This window comes from Amyelois transitella, chromosome 26, assembly GCF_032362555.1.
Source record: "Amyelois transitella isolate CPQ chromosome 26, ilAmyTran1.1, whole genome shotgun sequence".
NCBI lineage: Eukaryota > Metazoa > Arthropoda > Insecta > Lepidoptera > Pyralidae > Amyelois > Amyelois transitella.
The window spans coordinates 1,444,677-1,463,840 of NC_083529.1; the positions used below are offsets into that span (position 1 = coordinate 1,444,677).

At 35.9% G+C, this 19,164-nt stretch overlaps 1 protein-coding gene and 1 non-coding gene across 3 annotated transcripts in view; both read right to left on the reverse strand.

The window, feature by feature from the left end:
* Positions 1 to 87: 87 nt before the first annotated feature.
* LOC106141451 (uncharacterized) overlaps positions 88 to 19,164 on the reverse strand; it is an 85,483-nt gene continuing 66,406 nt past the window's right edge. Inside the window, exons 17-26 of one of the 2 annotated variants that reach the window (XM_060951690.1) lie at positions 18,901 to 19,127; positions 16,722 to 16,913; positions 10,267 to 10,414; positions 9,150 to 9,366; positions 8,034 to 8,266; positions 7,201 to 7,373; positions 5,784 to 5,969; positions 4,442 to 4,599; positions 2,899 to 3,017; positions 88 to 1,053 (exon numbers count right to left, since the gene is read on the reverse strand). In XM_060951690.1, the coding sequence (XP_060807673.1) occupies positions 1,046 to 1,053; positions 2,899 to 3,017; positions 4,442 to 4,599; positions 5,784 to 5,969; positions 7,201 to 7,373; positions 8,034 to 8,266; positions 9,150 to 9,366; positions 10,267 to 10,414; positions 16,722 to 16,913; positions 18,901 to 19,127 (1,661 nt within the window). In that variant the 3' untranslated portion in view covers positions 88 to 1,045. Of the gene's footprint in view, positions 1,054 to 2,713; positions 3,018 to 4,441; positions 4,600 to 5,783; positions 5,970 to 7,200; positions 7,374 to 8,033; positions 8,267 to 9,149; positions 9,367 to 10,266; positions 10,415 to 16,721; positions 16,914 to 18,900; positions 19,128 to 19,164 lie in introns of those variants that run through there. The other variant, XM_060951689.1, reaches the window with a different exon arrangement.
* Positions 3,741 to 3,813, reverse strand: Trnar-ucg (transfer RNA arginine (anticodon UCG)). The gene has a single exon. It is a non-coding gene; the product is annotated as a tRNA-Arg (tRNA).

Below are 19,164 nucleotides of genomic sequence, written 5' to 3' on the forward strand. Positions count from 1 at the left end.
TTAACAGACTTCTATTATCTGTCAGGTATTATTTGGACCAGTCTGCAATAAAACAAACATTATATTAAAATTATTTTATTTTGTCCATAGTCTTAGGTTCGGTAAATACTTAGAACTTAATTAAAATCGATAATTCGTTGTTTTGTTAAACTGATATATTACGAAACGATGCTCTCAAAATAATATAAGTTAAAGTATTTAATTTGGTATTTTAATACCAGTATCAACTAAGTACATTCCTTTAACAAGTGGAATAATCTTAATAATCCCTTTCTTCTAGCTATTATTTTCTTATACAATCTTTAAACACAGAAAAGCTATTACACTTCACTGCTATCCTGTCTTGACAAAAATTATACTTATATTTAAATATTTTGTTAATTGTTTATAATATATTTGTCTATCATTTTGATAACGACGAAGTGGCAAAAATATTGAGCTAAAATAAATATGACAGCAATAAAGACTCTTTGCACGATACAATATGTGTGAATGACATACCTAAAATAACTTACACAGAATACTAATTATTACATTTACGATAATGTTGTATATCTTTTTAATAAATCTACATATTTGTTCTGCTAATTTTTAATTTATTTCTAAAACATGAACCTTTTTCTGGTTTCTATTACGATATTTTCGAAGTTATGTTAGTAATGCAAGTTTGAAATAGATGGCGCTACTTGCATCATTCGAATTAAATTGTTATTTACATTTTTTAATTTCTAATTTAAAGTTATACGTTATCATAAGATATATAATTCCTTAATTTGCTATTGTTGTGCAATATACAGCGAAGAATATTTCTAAATATTATATTTACATTATTAATATAAAAAGAAAAATATTAATATTACATTAATGTGAAAATAACTTATTTTAAAACTGTGACATGAGACTAGATCTGGTTTGGAGAATTATTAAAAAGAATTAAAATAAATACATACTGTGAAATATATCTTAAAAGGTACATTTGTTCGGTGTAAAGAAAAATCTGATCTGGTAACTAAATTAATGTAATTAAAATTCTTCGGTGTCTCCGTCAAAAATCTGAAAAAAAGAAATTTGGAAATAAAATAATCAAAAAGTTGCAAAAATATTTTGGGTGATATTTCCGTAAATCTTTTTAATTCTTTGAATTTATAAGATAGGTTGGTGTTATCATTATATTTTATCATGTTATTAGTTAAAATAAATTTGTATTAATTTTTATTATTAAGTTAATATTTTTTTTTCTAAAAGCTTATTGTTACGGTATATTTCACCACCTTATTACAAATTGAGTTATTATAAAAACTTCTAATTTGTGTCCTCGAAGCTTTACCAAAAAAGAAAGTGCCAAAGTTCGAAAGTGTATCTTGTTGGATTAATGTTAGTCGAATAATAATATTTATCGAAGCAATGAGTGTTGAATTATTTGGGTTCAAAATTAAGACTGTGTCGAAATTCATAATTTCAGCCCATATTACTTCACCTTTACAGTTTATCTTTTTGTAATAAGATGATCGAAAAGTACAAATAAATATTAAAATGTATAAAAAAAATAGTTAAAAATATTAAAATTGTTTCAAATAAAACCTCGTCCAAACCAAATCTAACTACATTAAAGCTTTGTGCGTTAAAAGCTGAGTAAAGCAGGCGTTTTTGAAGCTAGAATCATGCTTAGTTCACGCACATTAAAATGGTTCATATTGGGTCCTATAAATTTTAATGTCATAACGATTTTTAGCATAATAAACACTGAGTAAAAAAAATTAAATTCATGCAACGTTTTTCATAAAATTTAAATTTAATGATGGTAACAAAAAATGTTATGCGCACATTATGACATTTAAATGTAGATACCCAATATTGACGAATTTCAAATACAAGTTAGGAAAGAAGTAAACTAAAATGGCTCTTTTAATATCTATTGAAAAATAATACAATTTCAAAAACATGGTTTTTTTTTTATTTTAAGGAGAATTTATTAGCTTATTTTATTTGGACAAACTCTGGATTAATAAAAAATATTTTTATTTATTGTAACATTCCAGTTTACTTCTTTTTTTAAACTACTTCATAAATCTAAATATTTACAGGAATAGTTACTGGCACATGACAAAAATGTGGCTCATTTTCATTTGGCCTAAATATGATATAAATTTGACCCAAGAATAAATAAAACAAACGGGGTGAGCTAAATAAAACCGTTTAATTAATATATAAATTTCAGAAGTATTGAATTGACAACGCAGCAAATTTGACAAATATTTTCTTTTCAGGGATTAAATTAAAAAAATTTTTTTTTTTATCAAAATGGGGGCCAATGAAAATAAGTCGAATAAAAATAAGCAAAAATCGAATTATTGCACAAAAAAATTAAAGCTATAAACCCTTTTAAGTTTTAAACGTTTTCTTGTCACAAATATATTCACGAATAACTTCTTAATTTCACTTTCAGCTTGGCATAATATAATATTAAAAAAATCAATAAAAACTTAACTTATATGCTATTGAGCTACCTACATAAATAACATGTCAAATTTCATCCACATCCAGTTTTTTTTAGCAGTTTTTAATCACCCTTTTGAAAGGAGTAAAGGTAAATAAAAACAATATTTAAAAAAAATAACTGTGTTTCACACACGACCGTCATAGGTCTTATCATTTCCGGTATTAAATTTCCTTACATATTCCATTACCCCATAATTAATGTTTATAATTTTTTTATTAAAAAAAACCCCCAGCCGTTCGTCTATATTGCATTTTTATTCTAATATACCATTATTTTTTTCGTGTTAAATTACAATTTCCTATGTCATTCCCCGTTTTATATTTCATTCTCATACTCGTACTAAAATCTCCCAAGTCATTCCCTGTCCCTATAGTTGACATAAACCCTGACCACTTCACCTTCGTATTTCCTTTGTGACGGCATGAAGTAGAAGTCGGGGTGCGGAGACAGCGTGCCGTCTCGCTCTCGCGGCCCGCGCGGGAGCGAGTACGTCGCGCGCTCAGGCCGGCTCGCGTAACTGAAACAAATTACGGTGAAAATTGCCTTTATTTATTAACTTAAACGTCTTACGGGGGATATGGAGCCAGAATTTACAAGACTAGCTTTTGCGCACGGCTTTGCTTAAATGGGAAAATCTTGAATATAGTCTTTGTCAATTTCTAAGATCTATTTTTATATTTGTGCCAAATTTTGTGATAAACAAAAATATAAACCTTTTCCCTTTATTGTTAATATGGATTGAAAATCCATATTAGGTTGTCATAGATGGCTTATCATATTAGACTTGAGTTGTATAAGATTATACATTATTATTATTTAGAAGTGATATAAATTGCCCTAACCTTTTAGGGGAAGGGCTCCCCTTGAAGGGTTGACACTACAAGTACCATAGTACAGTTCCATAATGGAACTACTAATAATAATTTACATGACTAACCTAGCTTTACTTAGATCATTATTCTTGCAGTATTAAAAGCGCTTATTCTCTTAGTCAAAAATATGATTTATATTATAACTAATTATGATATGAAGAGCGATATAAACCTTCACATCGTATAAAAAAAATATACAAGGATGGCATACAGAAATTCTTATAAAGTCAAGACACAAGGCGAGAAATGATGTATCTATTACAAAAACTTTACTAATTATTTTAACATTTTAAAATGAATTACTTTTCATTTCACCTATTTCACATAGGACAATAGTCAAAAACGAAAAAAAAAACTAAAGTAACATGCGACCGTGACAGGACTCGAACCTGCAATCTTCGGATCCGAAGTCCGACGCCTTATCCATTAGGCCACACGGTCTCATGAAAGCTGCGGCGAAATTGTGCGGCACTATCGTTAGAGGGTGTATACAACCCTTAGAATTTGGGTCACGGAAGAATAAATAAGTCTGTATTGACCCATGACCTAAATTCTAAGGGAATAATAGAATGCAATAAGGGATTTTCATAACAAAATAGTTACCTATATCTAAAACAATTATTACAGTCAACCGCATATTAAGTTATCCGTAATGGAACTCTTTGTTGCGGTAATAGAGGCAAATTTTCAGTGAATTTGCGTACATACATATAATCAACAGTCTCGCAAACACTGATAGGCCACGTTCAGCTATTTGGTTCAATGATCGAATTGAGGTTCATATAGTGACTGGTTTGCTAGCCCGTCGCCAAAAAGAAGAATCCCAAGTATCTTGCCAATCAAGCCTATCCCTTAGTCCCCTACGAAATCCATGAGATGATGGTGTGGTCCTATTCTTTTTTTTTATTAATGCACACTCACGCGTCAATTATTGCACCGATTTAAATGCGGTTTTCTCAGATGTGATATCAGCTGAACGTGCCCTATCAGTCTTTCAAGACTGCTGGCTCTGTTTACCCCGCATGGAATAAAGACGTGGTTATATGAATAAATGATGAGATTTATTTACCCATATTGTGTGGCCCCCCCGCCTCTAGGTCGCTGTAAAGACCTAGTTTCGTGGTAATACTGTTGTTGTGGATTGTGTTTGGGCGTGCTTCTCCCGTTAGTGCCATTCGCCGCCATTTTGTTACCATTGGCCGCCATCTTGTGGCCGTTCACTGGTGGCTGGAAAAAAAATTTTTAAATTTACTAAAATGTTGAGATAATTCGATATAGAATGACATAGTGTTACTACCTAACTTTGTTCAAGACATGATTAGTTTCTATCATTCTATAGTTTTTCTATAGTTTCTATCATTAAGCCAAATAGCTAAACGTGGCCGATCAGTCTTTTTAAGACTGTTGGTTCTGTCTACCCCACAAGGGATATAGACGTGACCATATGTATGTATGTATGTATGATTAGTTTCTTTCTAATTCTATGTTGTCACAAAAGTGCCGTGTGTCGGGTATGTCTAAGACCATGGATCTTGGATTGTGTGAGTCAGGGTTTCACACGAAGCGTCTGACTTCCAAACTGTCCTCCGTAACCATTTATAGGGGAACACACATACACACATGGTCACGTCTATGACCCTTGCGGGGTAGACAGAGCCAACAGTCTTGAAAAGACTGAATGGCCACGTTCAGCTATTTGGCTTAATGATAGAATTGGGATTGGAATTTTATAGGAGAACCTAACCCGCATATGATCGATCATGGTTGCACATCCAGTAGTCTAAATCTGCAGTTCCTCTTTTGTTGTACCCAGGTCTCTATGGAGAAGGTTCGGGAAGTCTCGCAGAATGTGTGCGCGAGCGCATGGCTGTAGTGGAAGCTGTGCCGCCATATTTGTCACCCGTTTTTCTGCTATATGGTCCCTTACCTTATTGCTCATAAGTATTTAGATTTTATATTATACCAATAGTTTTTAACTTTCCTTTGAGTTTTAGTTTATTTTATGACACCAAAAGTTATTCCTACGGAATTTAAAACTTTCTTTTAGTTGTTATTCATAAGAGATTTTTACTTACGAGTATAAAGGGTTTTATTTAACTGTTCCTCTTTAATTACTACTATCATAATAACTTGCTACTATCATAATGCCTTAAAAAAGTGGTTCTCAGTTTGATCTGTATGTATGTTTATCCGCGATTATCTCGCGTTTCGCTGAACCGATTCTAATATTATTTTCAGGAAAGTGTTTGTTATACTTAAGAGAAGACAAAATTTAACCACCTTCAAAAAGGGAGGATATCGATTGGAATCGGTTGTCTTTTTAGATAGATAATTGGTTCAAGGATATCGATCGAAGGCCGTTGTCTTTTCAGGTATTTATGATTATGATTATGAAAGTAATGTGACGTCACCTTAGGAGTCCCCCTACTGCTGGCGGGGCGCGGCGGCGGCGGGCCGGGCGGGCGCGCGGGCGTGCGCGCGCGCAGCGCCGCCGTGGACGCCGTGCCGCCGTACTTGTCGCTCTCCAACGGCTCGAAGGCGTAATTAGTGTTCGAGGGAGAGTAGTCCTTCCAAGCCGCGTTTGGGATTAACTGTTCCTGTAAATATTTTTTTTTTTTCAACATACATACATACATATAATCACGTCTATATCCCTTGCGGGGTAGTCAGAGCCTACAGTCTTGTAAAGACTGATAGGCCACGTTCAGCTATTTGGCTTTAAGATAGGATTGAGATTCAAATAGTGACAGGTTGCTAGCCCATCGCCTAAAAGAAGAATCCCAAGTTTATAAGCCTACCCCTTAGTCGGCTTTTACGACATCCATGAGAAAAAGATGGAGTGGTCCTATTCTTTTTTGTATTGGTGCCGGGAACCACACGGCACTTTTTTCAAAGTTACAAAATTTGCTTTTTTAAACAATAGATAACTGCAAGCTTTTGCTACTTTTGACATTAGGAAGCGATAAGTCTTCTTCCTCCTGGCTTAAGTTCCTGTTGCATCCTCACAGCTCTGGAGAGGAGCCCGGGGTATACCTTTGACCATGGATCCTGGATTGGGTGGGTCAGATTTTTACACGAACTGACTCCCGTCTGACCTCCGCAACCTAAGCGTAACCCGTGTTAAATCGATCATGGTATCACATCCAGTTGCCCAAACACCACTTCGAGAATAACTCGATCTGTGTAAAATGTCACGTGTACCTATACCTATTTGTAAATTGACGTCCGATGAAAATGCTGCAGTGTAGTTTGTTCCGCCGCTTCTTCTACACATGCGCTTTGGAAGCAGTAGTAGTTATAATTAGATTTAAGTTATGTGACGTCAATAAGTGATACTTGTATCCAATTTTGAAAATAAATCTACATACATACATACATATGGTCACGTCTGTATCCCTTGCGGGGTAGACAGAGCCAACAGTCAACCGAATGGCCACGTTCAGCTATTTGGCTTAATGATAGAAATGAGATTAAAATAGTGACATGTTGCTAGCCCATCGCCTAAAAAAAGAATCCCAAATTTGTAAGCCTATCCCTTAGTCGCCTTTTACGACATCCATGGGAAATAGATGGAGTGGTCCTATTCTTTTTTGTATTGGTGCCGGGAACCATACGGCACAAATTAAATCTATTCTATTCTACATACATACATAAATACATAAAATCACGCCTCTTTCCCGGAGGGGTAGGCAGAGACTACCTCTTTCCACTTGCCACGATCTCTGCACACTTCCTTCGCTTCGTCCACATTCATAACTCTCTTCATGCAAGCTCGGCGGTTTCGGGTACTTTCGACCTGACCCTTTACCATTCTATTCTATTTATCACCTTATTGTGACTTCCAGTAGACCTGGTCCTGTACAGGGTGCAGGCGGCCTGCAGCAGCGCCACGAGAACGAGGGCGGCCACGCACCCCACCACCACGTACAATTTGGTCTCGGCCAAGCCGAAGAACGTGCGCGCATTACCCTCTCCCTCGACTTCTGGCCGGTTCGATAGCACTAGAAGTATGTAATATAATTTGTTACGTCTGTATCTAATATATTTAAACGAGCAATTCTTGTATATATATAATCAGGAGCTCGGAAACGGCTCCAACGATTAGCATAAAAGTTACAGATTAGGGGCTTTTCGGCTCAAGGAATCGATTTATCAAGGTCCTAGGTTCGAGAAAAGCTCGGTTCCCAAGATATATAAACATTTTTAAAACCGCGTTTTAAGAAACTATATCAGCGCCATCTCTGGTAGACCGGTCAACCGGGTACTAAGTACTTTATGGGTAAGACAGGGACAACTCTTTAAAGATTCTTGATGAAATTGAGATTCAAATAGTGACTGGTTGCTAGCCCAGCCTATAAGAGGAATCCCAAGTTTATAAACCTATACCGTCGCCTTTTACGACATCCATGGAAAAGATTATTTCCATGGATGTCGTAAAAAGTGGTTCTTTTCTTAAGTAACCGAATCCACACGGCATATGGAAATAGATACATACATATCACGTCTTTATCCGTTACAGGTAAGAAAGGTTAGATTCAAATAGTAAAATGTGTTTTTTTTAATCAAAACTGATTCCAAAACTATAAAACAACTATTATTAGCGACCTAAACTACTTCAAATATAAAATATATTATAGAAAGTAAAATAAATCACTACTTACAGCTTTGTGGCTCAAACACCAAGAATTCCGGATCTACGTTCAAATTCCCCACTTTCCCTTGCGCCAGAGTGTCTCTGACCACCCTCTCCCATTTCTCCATATCGCTGTCTCCTTTCGTCTCGTTGCCGCCGGCTGAGATGGAAGAGTCGAGTGAACGAGCGCTCGAGCCCTCGATTAAGTTGGAATCGATCGATTTGAGTGTTAGTTCAGCAATAATGGCGCTAGTTTCGTTTCTGAAATAGATAAAAAATATTTTTTATAAAAAGAAAACATATTCACATTTCCAGAAGACTATAATGGCTTGTCATTTGATCGCCCACAAATTTAATTTTCGAAGAACTAGACCATCATGTACTTACATGATATAGGTATATTGAAATAGGATACACAAACCTATACAAACTAAATATATTTTAAAAACTCGGGTCTAGACAATTATTATATGGATAATTTTAACCAAATTGAGGACGTTCTAATCAATATGGAGGCTAGTTGAGTTGAGTATTCTTAACAGACGAGCTTGCGAGAAAATATTTTATTGTCCCCACTACACTGCGTTGGGACAATTCAATGGCACTAGTGGGACAGAACCATGGGACAAACGACACTAACGAAATCGTCTCAGTAGCGATATGTCATTTCTCCTGGACCTGGACAAAATAAATACAAGTTTTAGTCCCACACGTCTCACCGTGGGCCAACTCAACGGGACTCGTGAAAAAGACGGACAATATTGATGAATGTGGATGATGCAGACATGGCGATTTCTGGAAAGAGAGTCTCTTTTTTTTTAAAAACTTACTGGTCGTCAACGGGTTTACGTTGACGACTTATCCATCTTATAGTACCATATCCTTTGCTTCACTTGGAATGAGTGGCAAAATGTTCTCTCAAGGCTACACTTAACCAACGAGCTAGCAAAATTGAAGAACTAAATGAAACTAAATAGAGGGATCCTGCCAAGTCCATAGGTTTCAAACCCAACTTCGGCTTGCATGAAAAGGACGATTAACTTCGACCTTAGAAGTAAATGGAGAAGTATGAAAGATGTGACAAAGTATACAGTCTCTGCTGCTCAAAGAGATTGGGATTTTTGGAGATTATCAAGAAACTCACTGCATAAACCCGTTGACGGCCAATCCGTGGTATCCCTTGGTCCCCTTCAGCTCCCTGGCGAGGTTGTCAGCGACCTGCTGACTCAGGTCCTCGTACTCCTTGCTGCCAGCAGCTGGCGGCTTGAAGCTGTCTGCGAGACCCGTGATCCTGATCAGCATGGTGTACACTGTCTCCCCAGGGACCGCCTTCTCGGTTGTGATTTCTTCTTCTGCTGGTTCTGTAGAAGAAATATATAGAACAATGGTTAAAAATGTATGCATAATTTTTAGTTTGTCATGTGCCGTTTGGTTCCCGGAACCAATAGAAAAAAGAATAGAACCACTCCATCTCTTCCCCATGGATGTTGTAAAAGGCAACTATAGGATAGGCTTATAAACTTGGGATTCTTCTTTAAGACGATGGGATAACAACCTGTCACTATTTAAATCTCAATTCTATCATTAAGCTTAACAGTTGAACGTGGCTTGTCAGTTATTCAATACTGCTGACTCTGCATTGTACGAATACCTCGCAATTGATATACGTAATTATATGAATGAATGAATGAATGTATGCACAAATAAATGCAATTTATGAATGTGGATGAAGCGAAGGAATTATGCAGAGATCGTGGCAAGTGGAAAGAAGTAGTCTCTGCCTACTCCTCCGGGTAAAAGGCGTGTTGGACGGCCTCTGTGGCGCAGCGGTAGTACGCTTGTCTGTGACACCGGAGGTCCCGGGTTCGAATCCTGGCCAGGGCATGATGAGAAAAGAACTTTTTCTGATTGGCCTGGGTCTTGGATGTTTATCTATATAAGTATTTATTATAAAATATAGTATCGTTGAGTTCATATCTCGTAACACAAGTCTCGAACTTACTTCGAGGCTAACTCAATCAGTGTAATTTGTCCCGTATATATTTATTTATTTAAAAGGCGTAATTTTATCTATGTATGTATAAAACCATTTTCTTTTATTCAAGTGCTGACCTAAAATAAATTGTATGTTAGGCCAATTTATTTATTTAAAAGGCGTAATTTTATGTATGTATGTATAAAACAATTTCTTTCTTTCAAGTGCTGACCTGAAATGAATTGTAAGTTAGGCCAATAAAAGACTTTTTCCTTTAACAACTGACCTGGACCACAAGGCCTGATGCACACCCGATCTTCAGTGATGACTGGCACCACCTGATGTTTGTTGGTCCTCTTGTTGACAGGGTCAAAGTTCCCGCCGTGGATGACGAACATCATGTAAAGACATTCCGTGTCGGTGAACGCGAGATCCTGGTGATAGAAATTTGTTTTTTATTTATTTTTATTCTTTTATTTATGTACACAAAATTATATACAGGAGCATTCAATACAGTAATTATAGTACAAAGGTGCTACTTATTTCAAAAGAAATCTCTTCCACTAGACCCATGAGAGGAGATATGAATTTTGGAGCGGTATGGCGTGTGCATAAATAACATTTAACTAAAGATACATGCTAATACTTACATAATTAAACATGGAACAATTAAATAAATGACAGTAATAAACTACATAAACATACTAATATATATATATAAATATATATATATAATATAAGTCTATTTCGAGAGATAATAGACTTATATTATATAGAAGATAATTTTTTAATTGTGGCCGTGTGGTTACCAGCACAGCAGCAAAATAGAATAGAATAGATTTATTTTCAAAATTGGATACAAGGTATCACTTATTGACGTCACTTATCACTTAAATCTAATTATAACTACTACCGTCAGTTACCCTAGCAGTAATACTACGTTACCCTCGAAGTGATTTCGAGACTTGTGTTAGGTGATACTAATTGAATGATATTTGCCGTGTGGTTCGTGGCACTAATATAAAAAGAATAGGACCACTCCGTCTCTTTCCCACGGATGTCGTTAAAGGCGACTAAGGGATAGGCTTATAAACTGGGATTCCCCTTTTAGGCGATGGGCTAGCAACCTGTCACTATTTGAATCTCAATTCTATCATTAAGCCAAATAGCTGAGCGTGGCCTATCAGTCTTTTCAAGGCTGGTGGCTCTGTCTACTCCTATTCAAAATTCAAATTAGATTTTTTTATTCATTATTATAGGATACTTCATATCGCTTAATAATTGTCAAAACGTTTGGTTTCACAACATTGGTTGACGTCAAATAAATTACTTAAAACTAAGTTTACTGCCGCTTCCAAGGCGTCGGTGCAGAAGAAGCGTTAACAAACTGCACTGCAGCATTTTCTTCTTTATATTTCCCATGGATGTCGTAAAAAGCGAATTAGGGATAGGGTTATATTAAAATTGGATTCCTCTTGTAGGCGATGGCGGCTAGCAGCCTGTCACTATTGGACCTTCAATTCCATCATTGGTCCATCAAGCTGAACGTGCGTTTTCTGTCTTTTGGGATAGAGACGTAAATATATACGGCGTTCGCACTTAGTTCAGAGCAGACGTGTACATAGTTAAATTTAAGAATATATTTTCTTTGCTCCTTAATTTCAATTCTTAACACACTCACAATTATAGTTATTCTCGCGGAAGTGCGTTAAGTGACTTAGGCTATTTCTTTACCGTGAAGTGATTACCGCTAACTGTGAGAGAGGGGCGCACATCTCCACGCAAGAAAAAGAAGGTGACATTTTTTATCCCTATCGATGCACACACTGACAATCCATCGTGAGGTAGGAAAAAATAAATCACTACTAGTATAGTCGAAGATCACACGCATACTTTTGCATTGAAAGATTATAGACCATGAGCCTACTGCGTTCACCGACTAAAACAACTACTGGTGGAGGATCACAACCCGACTTATCTAAAATAAATCCTGATCTGATGGACCAACAAATCACATTTCGCAAAAGAAAGCAACCCGATGACCACTGCGATTGCAATAAAGAAATATCAAATCTTCGAACTGAAATATCAAACATATCTTCTCTTCTGCAGAACTTTATAAGCTGCCATGAACAAAATACCGATACACTACGTGAAGGTTTCACTGATATAAAAAACGAAATCAAAGAAATAAACTCGACACATGAGAAAACCGTAGCTTCAATCCAGGATCTAAAAGTTCATATCAATGATGTCAAATCCACTATATCAAACTTAGCATCGAAGCAAGGGCATCTTGAGTCCCAAATTACTGAGCTGGATAAGAAACTCGTTGTAGGTGAAGGAGAAGTATTCGCAATAAAAGCCGAGCTAGATAAAATTAAATCAACCTTACCATCTACATCCTCTCCAACCAAGGTGTCAAGAATGATTTATAATGAAGAAATACTCCGAGAAATCCAAGAGCGTAATAACAGACAGAGAAATATTATAGTTGTGGGAGTTGCGGAACAGAAAACTAAAGACCACAAAGAACGTTTGGCGAGAGACGAAGCCGAAGTCATGCATATTCTTACAAATGCAACTACTGAATATTCTATACCTCAACCAACTAGTGTTTTTCGTTTAGGAAAATATACTCCGACCAAAAATCGCCGATTGAAAATTTGCTTCGAAAACAATGACATTCCGCTTAGACTCTTACGAACTAAACTCAATCTGCCTGATGGCATCAGAATATATTCTGACCAAACGCCCGCGCAACAAAAACTAATGCGCAATCTAAAGGACGAACTAACTAGGCGTCAGGAAGATGGTGAGAAAGATCTGATAATAAAATATGTAAAAGGAATTCCGCAAATAACTAAACCCGAGTCAAAAAACTTAAATTGTCTCAATCAAAATCAACAACCACTATAAACACACCTAGTAATAACTTTTCCATTGTTAACAAGTACACTGATATCCATACCTCTAAGTCTGGTATAAATTTCTTTTACATGAATGCCCGGAGTATAAGTTCTAAAGGAAGATTTGATGAATTACAATGCATACTGCGGATAATGACTCATACAGTACATGTAGTCTTGCTCACTGAAACATGGTTTAAAAATGAAGAACATGCCCTTAAATACCAAATTCCTAATTATACTCACCATTACAATATCAGAACAGACAAAACTGGAGGTGGAGTTTCTGCTTTTATTCACAATGATTTGAAGCACTGCGTAATTGAATCGCTGTACTCTGGCGGTAATAACTATTTATGGATTAAGCTAGAGAAACTGGCGCTGGAGATTGGTTTGGTGTACTATCCCGGTGATACTAATATAAACGATTTTCTAGATGCACTCGATACACAGTTACAATCACGAAAAAGAGGTCTACTCTTTGGAGACTTTAACATCAACTTATTGAAAGAGAAGACAGTTGAAAAAGAAAATAGGACAAAAAAGAAACGAAAGTCATATCTAGATATCCTTAAAGAATCAGGCTACAATATACTAAATAAAATTAAAACTCAGTACTGTACAAGAGAAACCACAACAAAACAATCTATCATTGATCATATCAGTTCTAATCTTAAAAATAATACATACAATTTTACTATCATTGAATCACCACTGACTGACCATAAACAGATACATTTTGAACTCAAGAGGTATAAACCTCCTCCAAAGCAACGTGTTGTTTACAAAGGGCTAAACTATGATAAACTATACAAATTTATGGAAAATACTATTAATGATAGAGATAAGATAAGTATTGCTCAACTTGAAACAAAGATTAAAGAAAGCATCAACCAAAGCAAAGACACAAAAATCAAAACACTAAACTTACCCCGAAATGACTGGATACAAAGCAGTATTTTACAAGAAATTAACGAAAGAAATGTGCTTTGGGCGAACTTAAAAAATGATCCGAAGAACAAAATTCTGCAAGAAGCTTATAATAGGAAAAACGACTCTGTGGCTGCTGAGATTAAAAACAAAAAGGCAGAGTATTACTGCGACGAATTTAGAAAATGTGATAGAAAGCCGAAGAAGACGTGGGAACTTATAAATCATCTTGCTAAAAATGAAATTAAACAGAACTGTGCTCCCCCAAAACTATCAATCAAAAATAAAACTATTGTCGATCCTTTAGAAATTTGTAATACATTTAATGAATACTTCTCCACAATTGGTTCACTATTGGCAAATGAAATTATCTCAAAAAACTCGCACCGAAACCAAACAAATATGCACACTCAATCAACAACAAGCATCAATGGCCTCACAACTTTAACGCCTTGTACTGTTGATGAAATATCTGAAATCATTGACAGTTTGGATTCTAACACTAGCACTGGTATCGACGGAATTAGTACTAAAGCACTAAAACCACTTATAGTCGATAAACTCACTGCCTGCCTTAACGATCTCTTAAGCATAGGATACTTTCCCGAATCAATGAAAACAGCCAAAGTTACCCCAATACACAAATCAGGCTCCAAAGCCGATCCCGGAAACTATAGACCGATCTCTGTCCTGCCAGTATTGTCAAAAATATTAGAAAAAGTTCTTTACAAACGCCTAATAGAACATTTAGATTCACATGAAATAATATCGGAACGTCAATTTGGCTTTAGACCCAAAAGTAATACATTGGCAGCTACAGTAGACTTAGTCACAAAAATCAAAAGCAATATAGATGGAAAGAATGTGGTACTTGGTGTTTTCATTGATTTTAAGAAGGCTTTTGACACAGTTAGTCATGAAATTTTACTGAAAAAACTTCAACGGATCGGTATAACAGGCATTGCCCTTAAAATGTTCGAATCTTACCTTAGGGATCGCAGTCAAATTGTCAAAATTAATGAATATGAAAGTACACCACTTCCGGTTACATATGGAATCCCTCAAGGATCGATCTTGGGTCCATTACTCTTTCTCGTTTATATCAATGATGTGCAAGATTTAGGGCTACAAGGTCATCTTACTCTATACGCAGATGATACGTGCTTATTTTATTTTGGCCCTAAGATAACTGAAATAATTCCATGTGTTCAACAAGATCTTGACGTTCTTTTTAGCTGGCTTCAAACTAATCTTCTCACGATAAATATATCTAAAACCTCATATATTATTTTCAAAGCTAGAAACAAACAAATTCCACTATACAATAAATTAACTATTAATAACATCCCCTTGAATGAAAAATCAAATGAAAAATATCTAGGTTTGAGAATAGATAACCAACTGACATGGCAATTTCAAATTGATTATCTAAAAAAAAAACTATCGGCACTAATGGCTTCACTACGCGGAGTTGTTCGTTGTTTCCCCCGAAAATTACGATTATCTATCTATAATGCTACGGTAAAATCACATCTTATATATCTGATTGAGATATGGGGTACCGCCTCAAAAACTAGACTTGCCAAACTACAAATTGCACAAAATAAAATTATAAAATTGTTATTTCATTATCCATATCTTAGCTCTTGTACTAAAATCTATAAAGAAACCAAACTTATGACTCTTCAACAATTGTATAAATACCACACATGCATACTCGTACGTAAAGTATTAAACAAGACCATCCACACCTCGATCACACTCACACAAACAAAACATGTGACTAAGCGACTCACACGACGGGCTAGTTATCTTGTTCTACCCAAAGTTCGCACAAAGTATGGCAAGCGAATGTTTACGTTTGAGGGAGCACAGATTTTTAACAAACTACCATCAGATATAAAAAATATCAAATCTCTTGGAGCTTTTAAAAGCAAATTAGCCCAGCATATTGTAAATTTATAGTTGTAACAAAATATTCATTTAATTTTTTTTTTTTTTTCTTTTTATTAATTGTTATTAAGTACATAGTGATCTGTTCTTTATTAAGTGTTTTGAACATTATTATCAACCTAAAATTAATTCTCATGTAAGTGGCGTTGTAAAAGTCTTAATGAGAATAAAGTTCTTTAAACCGATACATACATACATATGGTCACGTCTATATCCCTTGCGGGGTAGACAGAGCCAACAGTCTTGAAAAGACTGAATGGCCACGTTCAGTTATTTGGCTTGATAGAATTGAGATTCAAATAGTGACAGGTTGCTAGCCCATCGCCTAAAAAAGGAATCCAAAGTTTGTAAGCTTATCCCTTAGTCGCCTTTTACGACATCCATGGGAAAGGGATGGAGTGGTCCTATTCTTTCTTGTATTGATGCCGGGAACCACACGGCACGTAATTATATGTTTGTACTCCAGTAAAAGTCTACATATGTTTAGTTAAATAAATACTTTTTGTTTTCATATGAGATTGTGCATGAGATATCATGAGTTATGTTAACCACAAGTGGGGGGAGGCTGGTTTTCTGAGATACAGGCATCTGCTTAGTTCAGACACTAATCTCTCATATTAAATAAATAAATATATACGGGACAAATTACACTGATTGAGTTAGCCTCGAAGTAAGTTCGAAACTTGTGTTACGAGATACTAACTCAACGATACTATATTTTATAATAAATACTTATATAGATAAACATCCAAGACCCAGGACAATCAGAAAAAGTTCTTTTCTCATCATGCCCTGACCGGTATTTGAACCCGGGACCACCGGTGTCACAGACAAGCGTACTACCGCTGAGCCACAGAGGCCGTTAAATTATTATGTATATTCTTATTATTACCTATGTTATGTATTTACGATTATGATTTGATTTGATGTATGTAGCACAGACACCAACCTTCTGGTCTCCCGTGTTCCTCTTCCTCACGAAGCTGAGTGTGGTGACTCCGTCCACGGCGCTGCCGCCCTCCCGGGAGAGGTCCTGGCGCGAGTCGACCCTGGGGGCGGAGTACCCGCTCACCCACGTGTCCATGATGAACGGCCGCCCGGAGCGGGGGTCCACCCAGCCAATGATGGCGTCAGTTTGAGACTGGAATTGGAGAATCATCGTTTAGACGATAGATACATACATACATAACATCACGCCTCTTTCCCGGAGGGGTAAGCAGAGACTACCTCTTTCCACTTGCCACGATCTCTGCATGTTTCCTACGCTTCATCCACATTCATAACTCTCTTCATGCAAGCTCGCCGGTTTCGGGTACTTTTGACCTGACCCTTTACCAGGACGTCGGTAGAGGTAGTAGACGGTAGATAGAGATAATAATAGCATCATCTGTTCCATCAGGCGAACAAGGGATAGGCTTATGAACTTGTGATTCTTCTTTTAGGCGACGGGCTAGCAACCTGTCACTATATGAATCTCAATTCTGTCATTGAAGCAAATAGCTGAACGTGGTCTATCAGTTTTCAAGACTGTTGGCTCTGTCTACCCCGCAAGGGATATAGACGTGATTATATGCAGTAGACGCAAATGGTTCAATTCGCAATTGTGTCGCTTAACTTCAAAGTCAGATAAATCCACTCTACACTTTTAGAAGATATTCAGAAAACAGTGATAATAATATACACACTTTGATTTCTAAGGCAGTTTTTATTTTAAAATGGCAACAATAGTTAATAAAACCGTCCCTTTCATCAATTATAATAATTTATCAATTCGTCTTTGCAAAAATTTAATTTTAAGATTGGATCTACCCATATTCGATATAATGGAATGCATTTTATCCATCTTTGAAAAAACTTATGATGGATTTATATTATTTTGATTTAACCTGTCTGGATTTAACTAAATTTAAAAAAATACGACCCGAGTTAGGGATGTGCTCTATGTGCTCATGACGATATCACGGTAAATTATCAAGGGTCAAACGTGTTAGCTAACTGAATAGAAAGAAAAATAACATAACTAGGACAAACCATTTTTTTTAAATTAAAATAAGGTGTGACAAAATTTATTAAAAACGAAGTTTTTTTTTATTAAAAGAGTGAGTAACAAAATAAATTATTTTAAACAAAACTTAATACTTCTTCTGAGTCATCTCCTGCAATCTCTTCTTCGAGCGTTGGTCGCCCTATCACATTTTCACTGTTGAGCATATTTTTATAACTAAAAAACTAACTAACTAACTGCGGCAACGAAGCCCAATCTTGTTCAAGTGAGTTTTCGGCAATTTGCGAACATCAGTGAATTATGCTTTATTAATCGGAACTCCAATTGGCAGATTCTCTGGACAATAACTTATACAGATAGTCCTGTATACCTACTAAAAGATCGGAGAGGTCGTATGTAAAACAAAACTTGTTTCATATTTCGTCACATCCAAATTATTCTGTAATAGTAGAATAACACAATAGTAACTGTAGGTAATTGAGTAGATAATGGCTAGCCACATCACTAGCGCTGTCTGAAGATTTCAAATAACGCTTGCATACGTATTACAAATTTACCGAATTTTCGGTCTTTCCTCTTTCTTACGGCGAGTTTTTAAATTAGGCCGTTTACGGGCATTACTGGGTGATACAATTTTAATAGAATTATCCATGGAAACGAAGTAATTACCCAAAATAAATAATAAAACACGGGAGCGCAAGTTGTTAAAAGTCGTAAAATTTACGTCAATTGTCGGACATATTGGATAAAAGCAATGCGTTGATTGGTCGTCATGGATATAACATCATTTGAAAAAAAATGGACAGTGGATATATCTGGCTTTCATAAAATGATATGACTTTGACTCTTAATTTCTCACAAACTATGTGGATTTATACACAACTGACAAAATAGATTCAAAGCTTGTGTTTTTTTCTTTTTAACGATACCAAAATCTTAAAAATCTTTGAAGAAGGATTTATCCAAGTTTGAAGTTATGCGACACAATTGGTCTTATCACCTTTTTCGCGATAGTCCAATTCTAAGTTGGATTTTTTTTAACATTGGACTAATCGAATTTATAAATGAACGAATGAATGAATGAACGAACGAATGAATGAATGTTTTTTTTTCTTTTACCCACCATTTTCTTATCCTTGCTAAATCCGATGCCCGTCCAGAATTTGCTCTGTTTCGTCTTTATAGTGAACCTGACAGAGTCTTTCCCCCTCTTCTGACCCAGGTACTCCCAGGAGGCGTAATATTCACACGTATTGTTGGCTGGGTCACAATCGGTCGGGAACTTCCATTGACCTCCGCATTTATCTTCAAGCGGTAAAACGCCACCAGAGATGGAAGACTTTTCTTCTTCTGCAAAAGAAATGGCGTTTTATTTCAATTTTTAGAT